Source organism: Schistocerca gregaria, chromosome 1, assembly GCF_023897955.1.
Source record: "Schistocerca gregaria isolate iqSchGreg1 chromosome 1, iqSchGreg1.2, whole genome shotgun sequence".
NCBI lineage: Eukaryota > Metazoa > Arthropoda > Insecta > Orthoptera > Acrididae > Schistocerca > Schistocerca gregaria.
The window spans coordinates 1032444222-1032468927 of NC_064920.1; the positions used below are offsets into that span (position 1 = coordinate 1032444222).

Genomic DNA, 24706 nt, shown 5'->3' on the forward strand with positions numbered 1-24706 from the left:
GCGCACACACACACACATATCCATCCGCACATACACAGACACAAGCAGACATATTTTCAATATTCAAACAACCTTTCATCCCCTATTTCACCCCCTTTTTGGAATTTTGAATAATCCCTTCTTAAACGATGCCTACACTACAAGATCCACACCTCCTTCAAATTTCAAATCTCTTTCCTTAGTGATTTGGGCTGGGCGATGCTGAGCCAATGAATCAGTCTGGCCCTGTGTAATGCCCATAGGGGATGAATTTCCAAACATAGTGCAACATATATTTTTTCGATTTTAACCAAGAAGCCAAATATCAGTTGTCAAAGATTTAGCTTTAAAAATGCTTTCACAATGAAAGTCATTTCATAAAACATTTCACCCCGCATTTCAACCCCTTAGGGGTTGATTTTGTGAAAACAGTGAAATGTGAATTTTTTATTTCTAGTAGAGAAGCCAAATACATATTTTCGTGTCTATAGCTTCAAAAATACGCGACTAATTTTCATTCCCTATTTCATCCACTTAGTGGTCGAATTTCCAAAAACAATGAAACTTTTTTTTAAATTTTATTTGTAATCAAGAAGTGATATACAAATTTTCACAGCTTTAGGTCCAAAAAAGCTTTCATAATGAAGTATTTCCATTAAAATGTTCATCGACATAGGGGTTAAATTCCAAAATTGCTGAAACATGTATTTTATTTGTGTGTGTGTGTGTGTGTGTGTGTGTGTGTGTGTGTGTGTGTGTGTGTGTGTGTGTGTGTCATTGCCAATATCCTGACTGACTGACTGACTGACTATCATTGCCCATCCGAAACCACTTTTTCAAAAATAATGAGTCAGATTCAGTCACAAATAATGAAATATATGTTTCAGCATTTTTGGAACTTTAACCCCTATGGGGGTGAATGTTCTTTTTATGAATTGTGAAACTTAAATAGTAAACTAGGATTACACACCCTATTATTTTAAATGTAAATTAAACTATTTTTATGGAAATATTTCATTCTGCAAGCATTTTTGAAGCCAAAGCTATGAAAATTGGTATTTGACCTCTTGATTACAAATAAAATTTTTTAAAAAAGAAATATATTTCAGTGTTTCTCAAACTCAACTCCTATGGGGACGATATAGGGAAAGAAAGTTTTTATGGAAATATTTCATTAAGCAACTATGATTATGAACTGAACCACAATTTGGAACTTTTCAGTGTGGCTTCATGAAATTTAATATGATGTCAGCAATTCATTCCTTTGACAATAAATGCGTTAAATCAGAAATGTTTAAGTAGTCAATGAGGAAATATTGAAAATAGCACATCTGCTGGTAATGGCACACTATATGTACCCATTTTGTGTTCATACTGAATGTGCTCAGTAAGCATGAGTACTGAAGATTTAACACCATTCTAGGAATTATTAGTGTGATTTCAATATTTAATGGCCAAATCGAGTCCTGCTGATTTATGTCATTGATCCAAGATGAATATTTAACATCTTTGAATATACCGTTCTTACTCGAATCTAAGCCGCACTTTTTTTTCCGGTTTTTGTAAACCATAAAACCACCTGCGGCTTAGAATCGAGTGCAAAGTAAGCGGAAGTTCTGAAAAATGTTGTTAGGTGCCGCCACAACTAACTTCTGCCGTCGAATATATGTAGCGCTACACAGGCATGCTTTGCAGGCACAAAGATAAATACTGGCACCAAAATCTCTGCGTCAGTAAATAAATTAAAAAAACAGGTTGGAAGACTAGCTTTTTTTCCTTCGCCCCGAGTTTCGACCACTGCATTTTCATACATTATCCATCGAAGTAAATACAAAAACGTATTGTTCATCTTCGAATGTTGCAGCGTTTCAATGTAGTACGAAAATCCTACTGGCAAGACTGTTAGGGATGTTTGTCAACATGGCCAACTCTACGGTGTGAATCTTTTCCTACCTGCGAGACGAGATGGTTGCTAATAGGAACTTTTATGAATTGTGAATCACATGCAGTATTCTCTTCACCATAAGAATAATATGAATATAAACATTTTGGCACGTATTCTTTCGTGTTTGCTGCTATCTCATTTAAATTCTGTCTGCCTAATAAACTACGAAACTAGAGTGAGACAACAGCAAACGCGGAAGAATATACATTTCATGCCATGTTTATATTCTTATTATTCTTATGCGTAATAGCGCCAGTCAGAAATGAAGCACGGCAATTGACTAGATTTTTAAATCTAAGATGACTCTAATTTCTGTGCAGAATTTAATGTACTAAAGAGGCATCTGCACTGATTTTCAAACAGAGAAAAATTTTCGATAAGCTCTCGTTCAGAACATCTTCAGTCATAAGTAGTCTATTATTTGGTTCTTGTTGATCATTATCAATGTAAGTAACAACAAATAGCAGCGACAAACGATGCGTGACACTTACAGTAATGAATCTTCAGCTTAGAGTGACGTAAACACCTACAACAAATAGAACGGCACTTATCAGATCAAAGAATAATAAGCAATCAATTCAAACCAGACAAAGCACGTGAAAAAGGAAGGGTACCCATGTTAATATGAACGGAGCGCCTGAGACGTAGCAAAGCCTAACTGCTAAGCTTACGTCTCGAACCAAACTACTGTAGCTGTATCATCATTCATTCGACCTAAATTGTGTGTCATATTACAATGGACCAACTTTGTTTCGATTTGGAGGTGCGGCCTAAAACTTTTCTCTCCCCTTGAATTTAGTGTCTCAAATTTCGGGCGCGGCTTAAGATTCGGGAAAATTTTTTTCCTTGATTTCGAGTCTCATTTTTCAGGTGTGGCTTAGATTCGAGTGCGGCTTAGATTTGAATGCAAACAATCTGCCACACACAGAATTTCACTCATAAGGCCAGTCACGAAGTTGGTTTTAAAAGATTCAGGCCATCCAAATAGCTTTCATGGGATAGCTAAGAACACACTTGTTGCCAGCTTCCAGGATGCATACAAAGATCATAAAAAACTGTCAGTTGTCTATTATGCAAGAAATTCATTTTTGAAGAATATTAACTCTTTGTATATCTCAGATAAATTTCTTTTTGTTTTTGCAGTCCCAATACTCCGGCAAATCCTGTATGTTGTTTTAAAACATGCAATTTCTGTTCGTATTTTCATCTTATTGTTGTTCACTTCTTCCTCCTCAGCACTTTTTTTCTAGAAAAACTGAATGCATTAGAGAAATAAACAGTATACGTGTGTGTCTTACTTATCCACCAATGAAGAACAATCTGCAGAGGATATATAAGACCACTTTGCTAGAATGTCAAAATTTCTTTGCTTTTGTTCAGATTGTTGTTTGTGGTTTGCAGTTTTAAGGTGCCACTTTTGCAGTGAATTAAAGTAATTGTAGAGATATAAGTACGTACTTAGCTTGGCATTTTAACTGTAATCATTAATGCAGTAATGCTTATCTTTGAGGTAACAAGTTTGTCTTGGGTAATGTACCTCATTTACTGTAGGAGATGTATGGTTATTGTACGCATCTGACCATCTAGATTTAGATCTTATGTGGGTTTCCCAAATTGCTTGCAGTAAATGCCAGGACAATTTCTGTGAAAAGTCCACCTCATTTCATTTCTGATTCTTGGCGAATTCAAGTTAGTGCAATGTATCAACCAACCTTACTCTGAACAGGACATTAAATCTTAATTTTTCTTCATCCTTCAAATCTGGGTGGTCAAGAAATTTTATTCATAATTATTTGTCTAGCAAGGAGAAGACTGGTAGTGGTGTATGTTTCTGGATCAGCAGACTTTGTACCAATGTCCTGGGTTAAATCCTAGACTTCACTGCTGTATCCTATAGATTGTAACACTATTGATGGTGATTTGATTGGCTGATGATAATATTAACTCATTTCCATTCAGTTTAATACATTCCAGGTGGATTTAAAGTCTGAAAGTTTTAGTTTTCTTGCCTTTTGAGTTTATTGCCCACATTACAGGCAATCAATATGCATATACCCAAAGCATAAAGGTAAGTGTAAAAGTAAAGTCTGCGGTGAAAGCTTTTGACCAGGCTATTTGCCCATCAGTAGGTAAAGTGCAGACATTCTTCATCACTGCGTGAGGATTGAGTGGGTGGCAGGCCCATCACACTGGCTGCCTTTTACTCCTGGGAAAGATCCCCAGTACTCATTTTACAGTGGGCTGAGCTGGCTTGAGGTCATCCTGGAGGGACTGTAAAGATGAAAAAACCTCATTCCCATCTGTTATTGAACCCGGGGCTTCCAGGACTGGAATTTGGTGCCCTACCTGCTAGACAACCAAGGCTACAGAACTTCAATTTAGTCTTCAATTTTGTGACTTTCTGGTGACATTTTTGTTTTCAAGTTCCTACAATGTTAGCTGTTCCATTCTTGGAAGGCAGTAACTGAATGTTGTTATTGTCTTTACACCCAGTGCACAAATGTATGCTAGCCAAATTTATTAATATCCTCTACTGTGATTCTTCTTCATATTATTGTAGCCACACATTAATAATATGTTGCTTTGCGTCTTTTACTGTCATCTGTTAGTTATTCTTATGAATAGACACAGAGAAGATTACTGCCAACTTTCACATTTTATTTGGAGATTTTACAGAAATCGCAGCATTTTACAGTTTTATGGATGAGTGGCCTTACAACTTTGCAGGCAAAAATTTGAAACATTGACATTCGATAATCATACCACTTCTGTATTTGCTTTATTTAAGATGATGTTTCCCACATCAGAAGTTGCAAAGAAATATAGCTGTGGTCACACGAAAACGACATGCATTGTAAATAAAATGGCAAAAAGTGCACCATCTGAAGTTATTAAGTGCCTTCAGAATGGACGATTTTCTTTGGCAACAGGTGGGAGCAATGATACAAATGCCAAATTGTATCCTCCTGCTGTTGTTACATTCTATGATATTGTGCAAGAAAACATAGTGAGCACTGTGCTATCCATACCAGCGTTAGTTGGGAACTCAACAAGGTGAAACATAAGTAACCTAATGTTATCAGAGCTGAATTGCCACAACATACCAACTGAACACTGTGTCACTTTCTGCTCCAACAATGCTCCTGTTATGATAGGACACAAAAATGGGGTTTCTGCAGTTTTGAAGGGAATTCAACCATGTATTACCATCATAGGTTGCATTTGTCACCTGATTAATCTAGCAGCTGAAAAAGGTGCTGGAAGATTACCACTTAAAGTGGATGAGATCCTTGTGGACATATTTTATTTCTTAGTGAAGAGTGTTAAAAGAAAGAATACTTTCAGAAATCTCAGAACTTGCACAGACAAAGAAAATTCTGAAGCATGTATGTACTAGGTTATTACCTTTAGGCAGACGTTTGGCTAGACTACTGTGGCAGTGGGATCTGCTGCTTGCTTTTTTTCTTCAAGGAGGAAGTAATACTATAAACCCAAAACATTTTTACAAGCTTGACATCTTTTAGAATACCTAGAGTTGAACACAAAGTGGATTAAAGATTATCAGAAGATGAGAATTCTTGAGTCTGCTACTACACATGCCCCTAAAAGACTATCATATCCTTCCCAATGTGACCAACTCATCCCAAAAAGTAAGATTTCTGCTACAAAATGTGCAGATAAATTGTTTATGTTCCTGTATTTAAACTTGAACAAGGCCTTTCGCACTTTGTTCATGTATTTGACAAATTGAATGTTGCCCTTCAGACTTCTTCCCAAGATGTTCACTTTTTATTAGAGCTTCAATTGGATTTGCTAAAGCAGTTGTTCACCAAGTTTCTTAAGCCCAAAATTATCAAAAGCTCCTCATTTCTTGACGCTGAGTACAACTTGATTCAAAATCGAAGAAGTGATGATGAGTTAGTTATTGGCATTCAGACTTCGAACATAGTGAATGATTTCTAGGATACAGATACATCCCTTGTCTTTTCATCAGTGAGAAACTACTTTTGTCCTGCCTGTGACTACATCGACAAGTTTCTACTCAAGATGATGTTTTAAAGCATGCCAAGTTGCTAGGTTACACAAAATTAAAGAGGAACGGTTTTCTTCCATTTTTTTTTTTTTTTTTTTTTTTTTTTTTTTTTTTTTTTTTTTGAAAAGTTGCCTGTCATGTTATGCAAGGAAGAGAATGAAATTGCATGTGAAGTGGTAAACGAGCTTCAGAGACAGTTTACATCTCTTCAGGTAGGTGACAATTTGGCTGTAAATCAAGATGCTGCAAGTGATTCCAGCTGGGCGCAAATATAAAGAATTTGTGGAGCCGATGGACTTCTTAAATATAATTGAATTTCTATAGTACTGCTCTCTGTTCTCTCCATAGCCCATAGTATGTAGAATGTGAACATGTTTTCAGCCTTTTGAAGAAAAGTAGAACATAGTTCAGGTCATCCATGTCCAGTGAATCTCTTTGAGTCTATTTCTGTTTTGAAGACCAGGAGTTCTGGTTCCCATTATGGAAAAACATGTTCTCAAGACTTGTTGTGTGCTGTGGATGTGTATATGTACACTGCTTGCGTCTTCCTACAGTGCTATGGACATATGTATGCATCCTGAGCTGCTGACTTCCCATTGCTGTGGTCAAGTTACTTCCATATCTTGGTGAATAAAAAAGTTTCAAGTATTTATCATGCAACATATGTGCCTTGTTGTGTGCTATCATTTCGATGTCTTAAATCATGTACGTGAGATGATGATTGTTATGACCATATGATTCGCGATGCGCAAGGACATGAAAGGATGTGTTGTGTGCGATCATCCATCAGATGTAAAACCCAATAACTCAAGAATGAAATGAGATATCGTTCTTCTCAATTTTAAATAAAATTTCCATATCTTATCTACATCTCATTCACTGCAATGTATGAGCTAAAAATCAACCATAACACGAAGTTACGCAGTGCATTTGTATCTCTGCAAAATCTTTAAAATTTCATGCAATGTTTTACTAAATTTGATGCAGTGCAGTGAGTATGATGGATAGTTGAAAGAAATACAGTTATTTTTCGAGTGAAGGTATCAGGCTCTAAGATGTGTAAAAATCGATTTTTTTTACCTAACAGTTCTAAAAAAATGAATGAAAATTACTCATAACAGCTGGAACTCCCTCTATAGCATAGGCACCAGTATCAGGCGAGTGGGTTCAGCCATTACAGAAGCTGCCCTCAGCATGGAAAGCAGAGAACATGTCTTCATCAGTGAGAGGATTAAAATCAGTGTGTTTACATCAAAATAGCCAAAGCAGAGTAAGCTTTATCGCGCCTTCAGTAGTGCCAATCCATTTCTAATCAATTTTCTAACCTATCCTGTTCAGGTCAATGATGCTATCGTTGGCTCTGGCTCGACACTAAACACTTGTAGATGAATGTGATAAATTTAACATGATCATTATTTATTTTAAATCTACTAAGTGGGTGAGTACTTAATGTCATCTGATCAGAATGAATTTTTCACTTTGCAGCAGAATTTGGCCTGGTATTGAAACTCCCTGGAAGATCAAAACTGTATGTCAGACTAGAACTCAAACCTGGGACCTTTGTCTTTTGCGGGCAAGTGCTCTATGAACTGAGCTATCCAAGCATGACTCAAGACCTGTTGTCACAGCTTTACTTGCACCAGTACATTGTCTCCTACTTTCCAGACTTCACAGAAGGTCTCCTCCATGTCTTACAGGACTAGCATTCGTAGAAGAAAGGATATTTCAGAGACATGGCTTAGTCATGGCGTGGGAGGTTGTTTCCAGAATGAATTTTTCATGTGGCAGCAGAGTGTGTGCTGATAACAAAATTTCCCAATGGATTAAAACAGTGTGCCAATTCAGAACTCGAACTTGGGGCCTTTGCCTTTTGCAGGCAAGTGTGCTACTAACTGAGCCACCCAAACACAACTCACAACCTGAAACTTCCTGGCAGATTAAAACTGTGTGCCCGACCGAGACTCGAACTCGGGACCTTTGCCTTTCGCAGGCAAGTGCTCTACCATCTGACTTAACGAAGCACGACTCACGCCCAGCCCTCACAGCTTTACTTCTGCCAGTATCTCGTCTCCTACCTTCTAAATGTCATATCAGCGCACACTCTGCTGCAGAGTGAAAAACTCATTCTGGAAACATCCCCCAGGCTGTGGCTAAGCCATGTCTCCGCAGTATCCTTTCTTTCAGGAGTGCTAGTTCTGCAAGGTTCGCAGGAGAGCTTCTGTAAAGTTTGGAAGGTAGGAGACGAGATACTGGCAGAAGTATAGCTGTGAGGGCCGGGCGTGAGTCTTGCTTCGGTAGCTCAGATGGTAAAAAGCAAAGGTCTCGAGTTTGAGTCTCGGTCGGGTACACAGTTTTAATTTGCCAGGAAGTTTCATATCAGCGCACACTCCGCTGCAGAGTGAAAATCTCATTCTGGGAACTCACAACCTGTCCTCACAGCTTTACTGCCTACAGCTTTGATAGTGGCAAAGATAGGTCAGAACCCTTACTGTACAGAACTGAGGAGATTATTATGTTCAGAATTCTGGCTATGCTCTTGCTGCATACATTACTTGATTATCTTCTAGATATTATTGGAATAAATGAAATGAGTAGTAATTATTTGGTTATGTTTCCTGTTTAATAAGCATTTTTGATTACTGACATTTTTAATCCTTATGGATTCACACCTTCGTCTACTGTCTTTATTTCCGAGCTTTATTAATGACATTATGATTTCTTTATTCATTTGATTACAGAATTTTAGACACCTTAATAATCTGTGGCTTTTGAGTTGCTCCATTTGGTTACAGATTTGTTGACTTGAGTACCTGTTTGTCTTGCTCTTGTATTATTTAATTGCTGTGTATTTTTTGTATAGAATTTTAGTTTTAGGTGGAGGCTACTTCTAACAATGGTTCTTGAAATACGTAAAATATGTTTAGTCAAAAGTTTCCTTTTACACCTTTGAGAATTAAATTATGGCGCATTAGCATTCATATCTTGTTTGATATTTTTGTTACATTTTGTTAATTTTAATCTGATTTTTTGTGCATTTAATTTGTAATAATAGTTTTTTAAAATAATTAATAGTTCAGATTAATGTTACATCTTGATTTTGACAGCTATTTATTTTATTATTTACTAGTAGTTGGAGCCACAGCCCATCACAATCTTAGATACTTACTTTAATAGAGTTTGCCTTCTGTGTAACTGAATGTTATCGAAACAGGACATTAGCCTGATGGGTTTATCATTTACATGGTAAAAATTGAATGACTTTAATATATTTAGTAAATAGCTTACAGTTCTACTTTTAAACCTTACATCTGTATTAAGCGGGAAAGCGCCGGTAGACAGGCACAATAAAATAACACAAAAACACACACACACAATTTCTAGCTTTCGCAACCAACGGTTGCTTCTTCAGGAAAGAGGGAAGGAGAGGGAAAGACGAAAGGATGTGGGTTTTAAGGGAGAGGGTAAGGAGTCATTCCAATCCCAGGAGCGGAAAGACTTACCTTAGGGGAAAAAAGGATAGGTATATACTCGCGCGCGCACACACACACACACACACACACACACACACACACACATCCATACATATACAATCACAATTTTTCCCATGTGGAAGTTTCTTTCTATTTTATTTACATCTGTATTAACATCATTAAATTGTGTAACTTATTTTTATTCATAATCAGTAGTTTTGCCAGTTCCTCAAGTGTTTCTATAAAGAACTCTTCATTGTACTTAGGAGGGCGACATTAGAGAGAGAGAGAGAGAGAGAGAGAGAGAGAGAGAGAGAGAGCATGCATTTGTTTCTAGTTTTAGGAACAATACTCTGCAGCCACAGTGTTTTCTCCTTTGAAGATTATTTACATGTATAATATCATTACATAGTTCCAACTTTTTGTTAGTGAAGCCTTATGGTATACATTATTCATTGAGGGATACCCAGTGTTCATTAACCAGATCCATACTGAAATTAAGGTTTTCTAGCTAATATTGTAGTTCATATAGTTTAGATTTTTAATGATTTCATGGCACGGTAAACATGAAGTTGTAATTATAACTGCAAGAAAATATAGTTATGTAATTTTTCTTGTTTATTTGCAGTCTGCAATCCTAGTGCATGCTGAAATCCTCATGCCACAGTTAGAGAAACCAAAACAGAATCTTCACTTCATCAGTGGGCTGCGACATACAGCTTCAGTTGCTGTAGTGGTGTGCTACAGGGATTTCAGTATATACCAGGACTTCAGACGTGTCTGTAAATTAAAGAAAATATTAGTGATGATGCAACTTTACTTTTTCTTTTTTTAGGGGCGGGGGGGGGGGGGGGGGGGGGAGGGCTGATTAAAACTTTTACATTATATCCAGGAACATCAAATCTCTGATTGCAAATGATTGTTGGTGTGTGTACTTCCACATTTTCATGATTACAGAATGTTGTTGAGTGTTTTAATTGCTGTAGGTCTAAAAAAAATTTCTTCTCCACAATGGATTGCTTTTTTGTGGTCCAACTCAATAGGGAGCTGGGGCTTGAAAGTCTTCAGACTACTGCGAATTCAGCACAAGTGAGCTGAGCACTTGAGACTTGGTTTACAGATCGTAAGTTACGATGATATGTGATATAAGAGTGAATTTGAAGAGTTAAATTTTTATCACATGGGCTCCTTGACAGATATGATTGATGGAGGATATTGAAAAAGTTCAAAGGACGGATGGATCTTTTTGTGTTATTGCAAAATAGGAAAGTGATATAAGTGAACTGGGATGACAATCATTAACCCTTTCACTGCTGAGTTTGCGGTAACAGTGTGGACATCTGTGTGCAGCTGGGACACTAGATGTGGTAGTGCCTGCTGTGTTGGGCACAGTATTGGACTGGGCACTGTGGCGCGCGCTGCACTGGGTTATCATTGTTGGAGGCTCTTCTATATTTTTTCTACCAATAAGTTCTCAAAATAAAGTGTACTTTTAACTTTCTTCACTGTTGCAGTTCTTAAAACTATATGACATTACAAAGTAGCTAATTTCAGAAAGTCAGTATCTCTCTCTCTCTCTCTCTCTCTCTCTCTCTCTCTCTCTCTCTCTATCTCTCTCTTGTGTTGTGTGATATATTTCGAAACGAGTTGTAACACAAAGTTCCACATCAGTTTGGTAATATGATTCCTTTCAGTTTTTGTTCTTGCTGCATATGGAGCATTTTGTTACAAATTCATATTGTTTTACTGATGATTTAATGATGGTTGGTAAGTGCCTTTCTTGAAGCCACAATGAATTTTCTTCATGTGTTGTTTGACCTTCTGATTTCCTGTCTTGGTGGTATGTCTTTAAAATCTCACTAAGGAGACTGTCAGGGAGAGCACCACCTAACAATGAGATTGACTTTTTAAAATAGTCTGTATGGTGATGCAGGTTAATGTCCCACCTGCAGCCATGCATGCTGGTGTGCCCTTGTTTGTGAGTTATTGACTAAAAAACTTCCGAATTTCATGTGAGGCTCTACAGGTTGAAGAAAAGCAATGTTTAAAAGACTGGTTGCGCAGTGTTACAGTTAAGGAACTGGTGTCTCACGTGAAAGGTTGTGGGTTTGTATTTCGTCAGGTGCTTTGAACTTCTTTATTTTTAAATCTTTATACAAATAACTTTGGTAATTATTTTTATTTAGTTATCTGAGTTGTAAGTGTATTTTTCTTTATTTCTATTCCTTCGTCACATCATTTTAATCACATATATAAACTTGTTCAATTGCTCATTTTTATGTTGACTGTATGATGGTGTCAAAAGGAATTTTCCTTTACACGACATACATTTTTGTGGAGGGTAATTATTATACAAACATTGAAAACATAAATTCTTATTGCACTATGGACAAATCAACACAGATGAAGATTTAAATGAAAGAAGGGATTATAAATAAAAGAAAATTAGGAATGGAAATACTGAATTCTGTAATATGTACAAAAATATAGGATGATAAAACAGAAGAAATTAAATTGAAGTTAATACATATCAGTAATTAAAATTACATGAACAAAGATTCTAAGTGTAAAAATAATGATATAAAGAAAAATGTGAGCAAATTAAAAAAAAATAATATGATGATTAAAATGATGTGACAAAGCAATAGAAATAGAGATTTTACATTTAACCCAAGTAATTAAATAAAAGCAATGACTAGCAGCATTTCAGTAAAAGATTAAAAATAAAAATTTTCAAACTGCCTGATGAACTTTGAACCCACGATCTTTGCATGTGAAGCCTGGACCTTAAATGTTATGCTGTGCAACCAGTCTGTTGAAGTTTGCTTTTTTAAAACTGTAGAGCATCTGCAGGGTCTGATACCTGGAATCTTAACCTACACCACTGTATAGATAAACTCGATCCCACCACTGGGTAACTTCCCTTGTGAGATGTAATTCAGTGATTGAAGTATTCTTTCAGGTATGAACCTTGTCAATAACATGTTAATTCAGTATGCACATTTTGAAGGTATGGAAAAAGAGCTTTTTGTACCATTTCGTTGTTTCACAATACATTCTGTTGAGTCAAGTAGCATGTCTTATTTGTCGACTGTACCCATAGACTCATTGTAATCCAACATACAATTTGGTTTAAATTTTTTGGTATTAGTTTGGCAGTCCATATACCCAGCTGATTTCATTTCAATTGTATGGTATGTCATAAACATGCTTATGTCATCATAGTGTCTGGTGACCCAAACTTCATCTCTCCTGTTTGCAAATTAGCTTAAAGTTCTACTACATCTACATCTACATCCATACTCCGCAAGCCACCTGACGGTGTGTGGCGGAGGGTACCCTGAGTACCTCTATCGGTTCTCCCTTCTATTCCAGTTTCGTATTGTACGTGGAAAGAAGGATTGTCGGTATGCTTCTGTGTGGGCTCTAATCTCTCTGATTTTATCCTCATGGTCTCTTCGCGAGATATACGTAGGAGGGAGCAATATAATGCTTGACTCTTCAGTGAAGGTATGTTCTCGAAACTTTAACAAAAGCCCGTACCAAGCTACTGAGAGTCTCTCCTGCAGAGTCTTCCACTGGAGTTTATCTATCATCTCCATAACGCTTTCACAATTACTAAATGATCCTGTAACGAAGCGCGCTGCTCTCCGTTGGATCTTCTCTATCTCTTCTATCAACCCTACCTGGTGCGGATCCCACACTGCTGAGCAGTATTCAAGCATTGGGCAAACAAGCATACTGTAACCTACTTCCTTTGTTGTCGGATTGCATTTCCTTAGGATTCTTCCAATGAATCTCAGTCTGGCATCTGCTTTACCGACGATCAACTTTATATGATCATTCCATTTTAAATCACTCCTAATGAGTACTCCCAGATAATTTATGGAATTAACTGCTTCCAGTTGCTGACCTGCTATTTTGTAGCTAAATGATAAGGGACCTATCTTTCTATGTATTCGCATCACATTACACTTGTCTACATTGAGATTCAATTGCCATCCCGTGCACCATGCGTCAATTCGCTGCAGATCCTCCTGCATTTCAGTACAATTTTCCATTGTTGCAACCTCTCGATACACCACAGCATCATCTGCAAAAAGCCTCAGTGAACTTCCGATGTCATCCACCAGGTCATTTATGTATATTGTGAATAGCAATGGTCCTATGACACTCCCCTGCGGCACACCTGAAATCACTCTTACTTCGGAAGACTTCTCTCCATTGAGAATGACATGCTGCGTTCTGTTATCTAGGAACTCCTCAATCCAATCACACAATTGATCTGATAGTCCGTATGCTCTTACTTTGTTCATTAAACGACTGTGGGGAACTGTGTCAAACGCATTGCGGAAGTCAAGTTGTAGTGTACCTTTGCTGTGCATACTTCATTTCTTCCTTTTTCATGCAAGTGGTGAAGAGAGGTGAACTTCTGCAACAGTTGTCAACATGTAGTGTGTGCCCTCCTTCCTAATAAGTTCCTGAAAGTGTTGTCGTAATATTGCCACTAATTCCCAAATAGTGTTCACTGACTACTATATCACACTTTTCTCCAATATAAACTAAAAAGTCAAGTGTAAATCCCATTTCACAGAGTCACAGGACAAATATTTTTATACCAGAAAAACATCTTTTAGATGAAGTGTAATTTTTGAGTCGGGCACCCTCAAACAATTTGAGATTTCCTGCAATACCAACTTTTTGGGTGGAGTGAGTGCTGTTCTGAACTTCCCTCTCTGGCAAGAAGCAACTGAACTTACTTTGTACAGTCTATCATCTTGAGCAGGACCACTGTTATTGCGAAACTGCAGCATTCAGCTTAACAATAAATATGTCATGAGACTTTATTTTACCAAAAATTTGTATCTTGAGGAGCCTCATTACTTTTGAGCTCAGAGTATGTTCTAAGATTCCATAACAAATTGATGTCAAGAATATTGGGCACTAGTTTGTGTATTGCATCTGCTACCCTTCTTGTAGACGGATGTGACTTGTGCTTTCTTCCAAGTACTCGGCACAGTTTTTTTGTTAGCAAGATCAATGAGAAATTATTTTTGACAGAGGGGCTCAATATTGCACATACTGAAGGGTGGTTACCAAAACACCATTCAACAAAGCTGAAATTGTGCAGTGCTGATGAATACAAAATAAAAGGATCTTTTAATCCAACCACTCAGTCAGTGTGGCCAGTTGCTATCATTCAGAAAATTACCATGTCTGCAAACACTATTAGAATTTATTTTCTCAAATGAGTGTAGGGGCCGGCCGCGGTGGTCTCGCAGTTCTAGGCTCGCAGTCCGGAACCGTGCGACTGCTACGGTCGCAGGTTCGAATCCTGCCTCGGACATGGATGTGTGTGATGTCCTTAGGTTAGTTCGGTTTAAGTAGTTCTAAGTTCTAGGGGACTGATGACCACAGCAGTTGAGTCCCATAGTGTTCAGAGCCATTTGAACCATTTTTTTGAGTGTAGGGAAACTTCTTATTGTAATGAAAATTTTTATGAGTAACTTAATGCAGTTTTGAAAGTACTTTGTTCCACTGAGAATAAACGTGTGTATCCTTGTGGCTGAGGGAGAAGGTTTAGTCATGTATTTATTTTCTCAGCTTTTGTCTGCCATACTTACAGACTCCTTAACTCATTGCTTATGATTTAGTGTATAATGTGTGGGTGCCTGCTGATATTGCTAATTTATCCTTGGTCTATTTACTGTATTGCAATGTTTGTATGTGCTGTTAATTCTAATGGCATTGATAACTGTCAAGTAACTTTATACGTAAAATTGTAGTTCCATTAATATGTACATTAATTGCTAGTTCATATAGCATCTTTCTTCATGCAGGAGTTCGAGCATTATAATTCTCCACCGATGGCATTCCATCAAAGTAAGGAAGCTATGCTGTCACAGTTGCAGGCAAGTCCTGCGTACAAAAAGAGAAAGCTGAAAATCACACCTGTGGCTACAGAGCCAAAGGAAGTTACTGTAACTCCAGCAGACATGGAAGTGGAAGAAGTTTCACGTAATATAATCTCCCTGTTTAGTACTTTGCTCTTATTGATGTTGTTTTGCAGTTATTTCTTGTTAAATGTCACGTGAATGTATGGACCAATAACATCTGTACCTGTCACAGCAACCAAACAGTCACCGTGGGACTATGTAATGGTTTCTGGTGCAGTAGTTTTGGGGTTTCACTGGCGCAATAACGACAGTTCTGCTGATTTACCATTCCAATCATATGGAAATGAGCTTCATCACTCATAAGCAAAAAATGTTGTCATTTTGCTCAAATATGGCCTCCATTTCTCGGGCAAAATTTAGCCGCTGTTCATAATCTCTTGGGTTTAATTTTTGCACAATGGCCATTTTGTAGGGATTAAATTTTAGGTTAGTATGCAAAATACGCCTTACTGAGTGATTACAGAGAACATTTAATGTTGGTTTTCATGGTAGCATGGGTATTGTGTGACTATTTAACCATTCTAGTGTTTATTACAGGTGACATCAAGGAAACACTGGGTGTATAATCTTTTAAGCATCAAAATCACGTACACTGTTACTACATGGTTCCTACCCCAGTGTTACCAGTTGCGAGGAGGAAGAACAGCTCAAGTGTGCCATGTCCATTAATGGCAAAAAGCACATTAGTGCCCCGCAAAGTATTTTCTATCCCTTTCTGCACAGAACAGCTCGTGATCCTGCCTCATAATTAGCACAGTTAGCAGAGTTGGTTTTTCTGTTGATTCACTGGGTGGTGTTGCTAACTCATTCATTCATATATCATGTTATACATTAAACAAACAGAAGCAGCCACTGCAGGCTACTTTTATTTTTATTTTTTGGGGGAAGGGGTCATTAGTCATCTGACTGGTTTGATACAGCCCACCACAAATTCCTCTCCTGTGCCAACCTCCTTGCCTCAGAGTAGCAGTTGCTACCTACGTCCTCAGTTATTTGCTGGATGTGTTCCAATCTTTATCTTTCTCTACAGATTATGCCCTCTACAGCTCCCTCTAGTACCATGGAAGTCATTCTCTGATGTCTTAACCGATGTCATATCATGCTGTCCCTTCTCCTTGTCAGTATTTTCCACATATTCCTTTCCTCTCTGATTCTGCGCAGAACCTCCTCATTCCTTACCTGCTCAGGGGGGGGGCGGTTCAATCCTGTCTCCAGCCATCCTCATTTAGGTTTTCCGTGATTTCCCTAAATCATTTCAGGCAAATGCCGGGATGGTTCCTTTGAAAGGGCACGGCCGATTTCCTTCCCACTCCTCCCCTAACCCGAGCTTGTGCTCCGCTCCGTCTCTAATGACCTCGTTGTCGACGGGACGTTAAACACTACCCACCACCACCACCACCACCTTACCTTCTCAGTTGATGTAATTTTCAACATTCACATTTAGCACCACATCCTAAATGCTTTGATTCTCTTCTTTCCCGTTTATCGCACAGTCCATGTTTCACTACCATACAATGCTGTACTCCAGACGTACATTCTCAGAAATTTCTTCTTCAATTTAAGGCCTATGTTTGATACTAGTATACTTTTATTGGCCAGGAATACCCTTTTTGCCAGTGCTAGTCTACTTTTCATCTCCTCCTTGCTCCATCCATCATTGGTTATTTTGCTGCATTCCTTAACTTCATCTACTTCAACACGCGATCTAGTGTGATGTTAAGTTTCTCACTGTTCTCATTTCTGCTACTTGTTATTACTTTCGTCTTTCTTCTATTTACTCTCAGTCAATATTCTGTACTCATTAGATTGTTCATTCCATTCAGCATATCATTTAATTCTTCTTCACTTTTACTCGGGATAGCAATGTCATCAGCTAATCGTATCTTTGATATTCTTTCACCTTGAATTATAATTCCGCTCCTGAACCTTTCTTTTCTTTTTGTCATTGCTTCTTTGATGTACAGATTGAACAGTAGGGGGGGGGGGGGGGGGGGGAAAGACTACATCCCTATCTTACACCCTTTTTAATCCGAGTGCTTCGTTCTTGGTCATCACTCTTACTATTCTCTTTTGGCTCTTGTACATATTGTATATCACCCGTCTCTACCTGTAGCTTACCCCTACTTTTATCAGAATTTAAAATGTCTTGCACCATTTTACATTGTAGAACCCTTTTTTCAGGTTGACAAATCCAGTGAATGTGTAGATTTTTCTTTAGTCTTGCTTGCATTATCAAGTGCAACATAAGAATTGCCTCTCGAATGCCTTAATCTTTTGTAAAGCCTAGCTGATCGTCATTTAGCACATCCTCAATTTTCTTTTCTATTCTTCTGTATATTATCGTTGTTAGCAACTGGGATGCATGAGCAGTTAAGCTGATTGTACGATAATTCTTGCACTTGTCAGCTTTTGCAATCTTCAGAATTGTGTGGAGATATTTTTCCGAAAGTCAGATGGTATGTCGCCAGACTCGTACATTCCACACACCAACATGAAGAGTTGTTTTGTTGCCACTTCCCCCAATAATTTTAGAAATTCTGATGAAATGTTATTTGTCCCTTTTGCCTTATTTGATCTTAAGTCCTCCAAAGCTCTCTCAAATTCTGATTTTAATACTGGATCCCCTAACTCTGCTAAATCGACTCCTGTTTGTCCTTTTATCACATCAGACTAATCTTCCCCCTCATAGAGGCCTTCAATGTATTCTTTCCACCTATCTGTCCTCTCCTCTGCATTTAACAGTGGAATTCCTGTTGCACTCTTTATGCTACCACCCTTGCTTTTATTGTCACTGAAGGTTTTTTTGATTGTCCTGTATGCTGAGTCAGTCCTTCTGACAATCATTTCTTCACATTTTTCATGCAGCTATTTCCTTGCACTTCCTATTTATTTTCTTCCTTAGCAACTTGTATTTCTGAATTTCCCTGAAAATTTTGTACCTCTTTCTTTCATCGATCAACTGAAGTATTTCTTCTGTTACCTATGGTTTCTTCGCACTTACCGTCTTTGTATGTGTGGTTTTCTTTCCAGCTTCTGTGATTGCCCTTTTCAGAGCTGTCCATTCCTCTTCTACTGTACTGCATACTGAGTTCTCCCATTTCTCTGTCCACTGCCACTTCCATTCTCTCTCTGATCATCTCTTCACCCATCTCTCCATCCATCTCCACCAAACCCCCCACTCTGCTAGCCATTTCCCTGCGCCTGTGCCTGTGTTCTCATTCAAAACATACTGCACACACCTCCTCCTGCCCCCTCTCTGTTCCCCCTCTTCCTTATCACATTTCTGTCCACCTCTCCCCGACACCATTTCTGCCCACTTCCTCCTCCCACTTCTATCTTTTCCATCTCCTCCTCCACATGCTCTTGTCTTCCCATCTTCTCCTCCCATTCTCTGTCAATCTCTTCCGCACTCTCGCACTCTCTTGGAACATATCTTCCTCCTTCTCTGTCCACATCCTCCTCTCTCTCATTACATCCAACTCCCCCCCCCCCCCCCCCCCCCCGCCACCCCTCTTACTTTTCCACCTGCACACTATCCCTCTCCCACCTGGGAAACTACGCATCTAGGAGGTTATAACCCCGAAAGTGTACAATGCTTTTTTAAAATTGATGTAGTGCTTTATCACACACACACACACACACACACACACACACACACACACACACACACACACACACACACAGAGAGAGAGAGAGAGAGAGAGAGAGAGAGAGAGAGAGAGAGAGAGTGTGAGTGAGTTTTATATACTAAGCATTTGTGTAGTGTTATTGATTTCAAAGAAAGAACAATGTTGGTTGTCTGTGTGCTGTAAAAATTAATTCTGTTTGTACATCCTGGGGTCCTCAGATCTTAGTAATTTGTAGTAGTGGCTAAATAGATACTCTTTCACTTTGTTTTGTAATATCTGGACATTTCCAATTTCCTGCCTAATGTCTACCAGCAACCTGTTATATGCTTTCACACCAGAATATAAAACGCCATTCTAAACCTTTGACATTGCTGCCAAAGTCTAGATTGAATTGTAGTCGCGAATTTCACATTCATCCTAAAGCCACTCAAAAAAAAAAAAAAAAGGAGTAAAAGTAAAAGTATTGGCAGATGAGTGCCAGAATCCATAGGTCCTTGAAGGGCCTTCTACAAGATGTTAGATTACCACATTGATGCAATATTCTTATGTAATGCTTCTGTAGAATACATACTATTTTGACCCTAGCTACATTGTCCCACAAGATGCCATAGGACTGTATTGTATGAAAGTATGCGAAGTATACCTGCAGTTCTGCCTGAAGGTCAACATAGTGAGAAACCAGTTCTTAGGTGCAGACCAAGCAGAACTAAGATTTCTGGTTAACTTGCTCATATGCCAGGGCCTCCTCAGTTTATTATCTATCTTGCTGCCAAGAGATGTCACACACGAGAGTTTCATTTAGTTTGTACTGTTGATCTCCACTTTTTGGCACCTTAAAGTTTTTTTAATTTGTTCGGAATTGCTTAACATGAGTTTTTGTTGGCTAGGGAATAGAGGTTTTTTGCTTTGATCCTATTCCTTGTAATCCTATTCCATTACTCTTGTGATCACATTTAGCGTAGATAATTTGCTCCCTTTATTGGTGTCCCTGTATTGCCAGCAAACATTGGTGTTCAAAATGTTCTCTAATGTTTTCAATAAATAATTTATATTCATAAAAACAGAAATTCTCGGCAAGCTGGTTAATGTCATCCTCCTTTAAGTTGTTGAAATTACGGTTCAAATATAATCCTCCTCTTCTCTCTCTCCCCCCCCCCCCCCTCCCGCCTTTCTCAGAATATTACTACATGGTCTTATTTGGGAGGATCTTTTCTCTGAGAAGCTAAATCATCAGTGACATAGTTGAACCCTACACTTTGCTAAAAAAATATTACTTGGTATTCGGTGCCTCGGGAGTTCTGTACTTTTTTTTTTTGCTCCTATAACTACTCCCTTAGCAGCAGAACCTCATTTGTCTTTGTTAACTCTCTGATTATTATTTACCTTAACTTGTACATTTTCCTGTCTTCTTAGACTCCAGAATCTAAACCTAGCATCTCTTAAACCTTTTGCCTGATATGGCAGATTTGTGCACAGTCCAATCATCTACCCTCTTTCTGATTTTACTGCTGCCAACTTTAGCTCACAGCTGATCTGATTCTGCCTGTGCTATTGCTAGATAATCCTAAAGATCAGTTGCTCCTTCTCCATAATTATGTAGCGATAGGCACAACTGCTATAGCACCAAAGGCATGTCATATATCCTTCCTGGTGAGATACTTCACTGCATATTACATAAAATAAATGTTGACAGTCTTTACATTGTCAACCATTTCTTCTTTCTCTGCAGCTGCTTCCTCCACACTTGTCCATTGTAATAGTATTTATTTTGCATGAACAGATTATTGAAGTTTAACTGTTCCCTGAAAAATTAATATTACGTTTGATACTGTGTGTTATTTAACCAAAAATAACTGACTTTTTATATTTCTTGTATGAAATGTGCACATGTACAGGATTTATGAACATTACTCAGTTAGTTAAACATCAAATTAATGAATATTTTTCAATGAAATATGTTTAATGTACATGATTCAGTAACTGGCACCACAGCATAGATTGAAATTATGTTGGCATTTCATTCCCTATTAGAAGTATAAAGGTAACAGGGACATCAAATTAAAATTTATGCTAACTCTTTATAAAATACTTGTTAGTTTGTTGTGACACCTTTATTTAGATTTGTTATCTGTGAGAGTGTTGTGGATTATCACTGACAGTTACTGCAAACTTGGTTATGCTTACACTTCCTGCTTCTGTTCTTGCATATGACTGCATATTTGTTGTGGTATTGATAACACAGTTTTGGGATTTGAGACATTGGCATTGTGTGAATTGTCTGCATACACAAAGAGATTCTCAAGTTTTAAGGCCAGGGCTCTTGTAGCCTGCCTTCAGGGGGATTGGCCATTGTAATTTAGGTTTGCTGTGGTTTCCCTAAATTGCTCTAAGCAAATGTCAGGACGGTTCCTTTGCAAGGGCACTCTCCATCCTTGAACAGCCAATTTCCTGCCCCATCTTTGAAATTTGCTGAGCTCGTGCTGTCTAACAATCTTGATATCGTCAGGTTGTTGAATGCTAATCTCCCTTCCCTCTCATAGCCCACTTTGTTGATTTCAATCAGAGTGAGACTGTTGCTTCAGTTGCAGTCTGCTATAGTCTATGGCCACCCCTCTCCTCAATACATTGTTGTCCACAGCACAGTGATTTCCCCTGAACTGAGATATTTGTGGTACACCGTTAACAATTTCCAAAGCCTAGTGCCTGCAAAACTTGGGAGATAGTGTGTACTGTGGGCCAGGCCCTCATGGTAGGCTTGTGATCAGATGTAGTGCATTTTGTTTGTGTTCATTCAATTGTTGAGTCTGTATCCAGTACAAGGCCTGATGACATTCTTACCAACACAGTAACTTATGTTCAGAGAAATGACATATAATATTTTGATACGCACATAGCTGTAGCATTTACAACAGAGATTCCGCAGAGACTGTAAATCAGCTACAAGTCCAGCAGAATGCAACTGTTGTGTCCCCAGTGTGCAGAATGTTGCCATCAGTTGTCATCAGAAGTGCACGGACACATGGACTGTAGTTCACTTTTATTGACACTAATGGCCACATACACAGAGGTTGTGGAAATGCTTGGAGAGCCATAATATTGAAGAAATGAATCTCTCTTGTTATTCAGAGCCTTAAACTGCACCATAACTGTGTGGTTGTCACTGAAACAATGTCCACATTTGTAACAGACATTACATGGATAGACAATACGTAATTTGCTGCATAAAAGCTGGTGTCAGTAATCTGATTTTTTATGTCTTCCATTTGTGTCCAGGTTTTTTTATGTTGTTCTTGTAGTGTTAATGTCTACACATTATTACTTGGACACTTCTGTTGCAGGGACTAATGGATTTTGCTGCTATATGTGTACCATATTAAACAGTTGATTATACTTGGTTATTGATTCTGAATCTTTGCATTTATCGCACTTATTTGTTTATCCCAATACTTTTTCTTTGCTGCTTGCAAATGGGGTTAAGCATTTACAGTGCCACAGTGGGTGATATGGAACAGTGGGGGTAAGCTTAGCATCATTCATAGTGTTATCAGTGAGAGAAATGACAGACATACCTAGTGCTCCATGTGGAGGACAGGTAAATGCCCAGGCTAAAATATACAACTGACAAAGATTTAAATATCTGAGCCAGAATCTGGGTTTAAAGTGGCAGATGAGCAAAAGGTGATTATTACTGGGGTAAATTACAGCACCCACAAAAGTATAAGGACAAAGATGTTGTGACTGTCTGTCTTAAAAATAGTTTGACTGCAATAGCTGTTTGTCCTTAAAATCTTTCCCCAGTTGAGGACTGGTGACACACCAGGCAGAGAAAATTGGATCGATAAGCACTTTCTTGGCATTAATGAAATGTGTGTAAGTACCGTCTGGTTGATCCACACATTTGTATTATTCTATTAGTTCTCATAACATGCAGATCTTTTCTGACTTTGCATAAGATGTAATTGATAGAGAAAATTGAAAGGTCTGAAATGACTACAGAAGCTGTACATAATTATTGTTTGTTGTTAAGCTTATTTGTCCCAAGTATGAACAAACATTAGAGAACTGTGTGTTAGTTATAACTGACAGACAAGTAAATTACTAATTCTGAAATGAAATGTCTTGGTAAAATTATTTAGGAGTAAAGGTAATGGATCCAAGTAGCAGATTCATTGAGTCAATGTAGACACTTAAACAAGGCTTTTGGGTGAATTATTTTTGCTGACTAAATAGTAGCCATACACAAGTGTGTGTGTGTGTGTGTGTGTTTTAAATCACCATAGTCTTATTGAGCTAACCAACAAATAATATTAAAATACTAATTTTGAAAAATGATGTGATTTACCGAAATGTTAGGTCATAATTAAAGTGTATACTATTTACGTTAGAAAAAATATTTGATGCAGCATACAAGCAATCACAGTTAACGCAGTGATTGAGACACTAAAAGTGGGGCACAAATACCTCTCCCCTTGCCACTCAAGTTCAAGTTTTCATGGTTTTACGTAAATTTATGATGACTGATCCATCAAAATAGCCATGGCTAATATCCTGTCCAGTTGTGTTAATTAGAATCTTCTGCTTAGTTTCTAATAAACTTATCGTTAAACATCAAAGGTTTTTCTTTTTTTTTTTCGTAGTACTAATGAAGAGAGAACAAATGTTGCAATTTATAGAAATTATAAACAAGTACTGTTATAGTGATATCAGGTACCTGTGGCTGGTGTCAGTTGCATAAACAACTGTGGGTGCATTGCTGAGCCATAATAATCACAATGTGAAAGCACAACCAGAAGGTTATAGATGAAATAAAAATATACAATATAAACTTTTTTGTTGTGTTAATAAAATTTTGACAATCAAATATGTACAAAGTATTATATTGATTTTTAAGTCTTATAATGTAAATAATAAGTCATTAAAACCATTTGCAGAATGTGTGAGCTTGCTGCCAGATGATGGTTGCCGATTCATTCCACCTCTGCCCAAGGATACACCTCCTCCACCCCCGCCCCCACCGCCACCACCACCACCACCTCCTCCTTCAGAGAGTGATTCAGAAGGAGGAGAGACACGTAGCCAGGAAACCTGTTCACCTGTTTCTACAGTAAGTGTAAACCACTATACATGCCATATAGAATCTGTGTTTCAAAACATACTAGGTATAAACATTTTGTATCAAGTGTGGGCTGGAATGTTCAGTCCTCCTTTTTAACTTTTTCATGGTACACAATTATGATTAATTTATATTATACTACTATAAACTTTAGCATAACAGTGTGGTGCAGTACATTATGAGAAGATTCCAACCCAGTTGTAATTCATTTATTGTTGACAGATGCTCAGTGTTTCACTGGAAACATTTTGAGAAGTGCAGTGTAATAAAAGCACTCAGTCCTGTTGCAATGTGTTGAAACTGAGGTGTGTTGTGCAAGGGAGGAGATTGTCATTCATTATATTTCCAGTTGGAGTGAATGGAAATGAAGAAATTAGATTCCTCAGCAGCTTTCAGTGTTATTGAAAGGTTGATAGACCATTCGTGATCTTTCAGTGAATAAATGATACCAGAGATGAAGGCCACTAGAAAACATCTCATTCTCAGCGAGGGAGTTATTCACTCTGGAGAAAATCTTTTTGTTTCTCACCACTCACCTGCACAGAAAATGCTTTGGGAGGCTGGTGTGCGAAGAGAGAAT

General features: G+C 38.0%; 1 protein-coding gene across 1 annotated transcript in view; it reads left to right on the plus strand.

The window, feature by feature from the left end:
• Positions 1-24706, plus strand: part of LOC126279205 (zinc finger CCHC domain-containing protein 8 homolog) — a 58627-nt gene that overhangs the window by 31766 nt on the left and 2155 nt on the right. Inside the window, exons 6-7 of the mRNA XM_049979656.1 lie at positions 15268-15445; positions 23945-24117. Of these exons, the coding sequence (XP_049835613.1) occupies positions 15268-15445; positions 23945-24117 (351 nt within the window). The remainder of the gene's footprint in view (positions 1-15267; positions 15446-23944; positions 24118-24706) is intronic.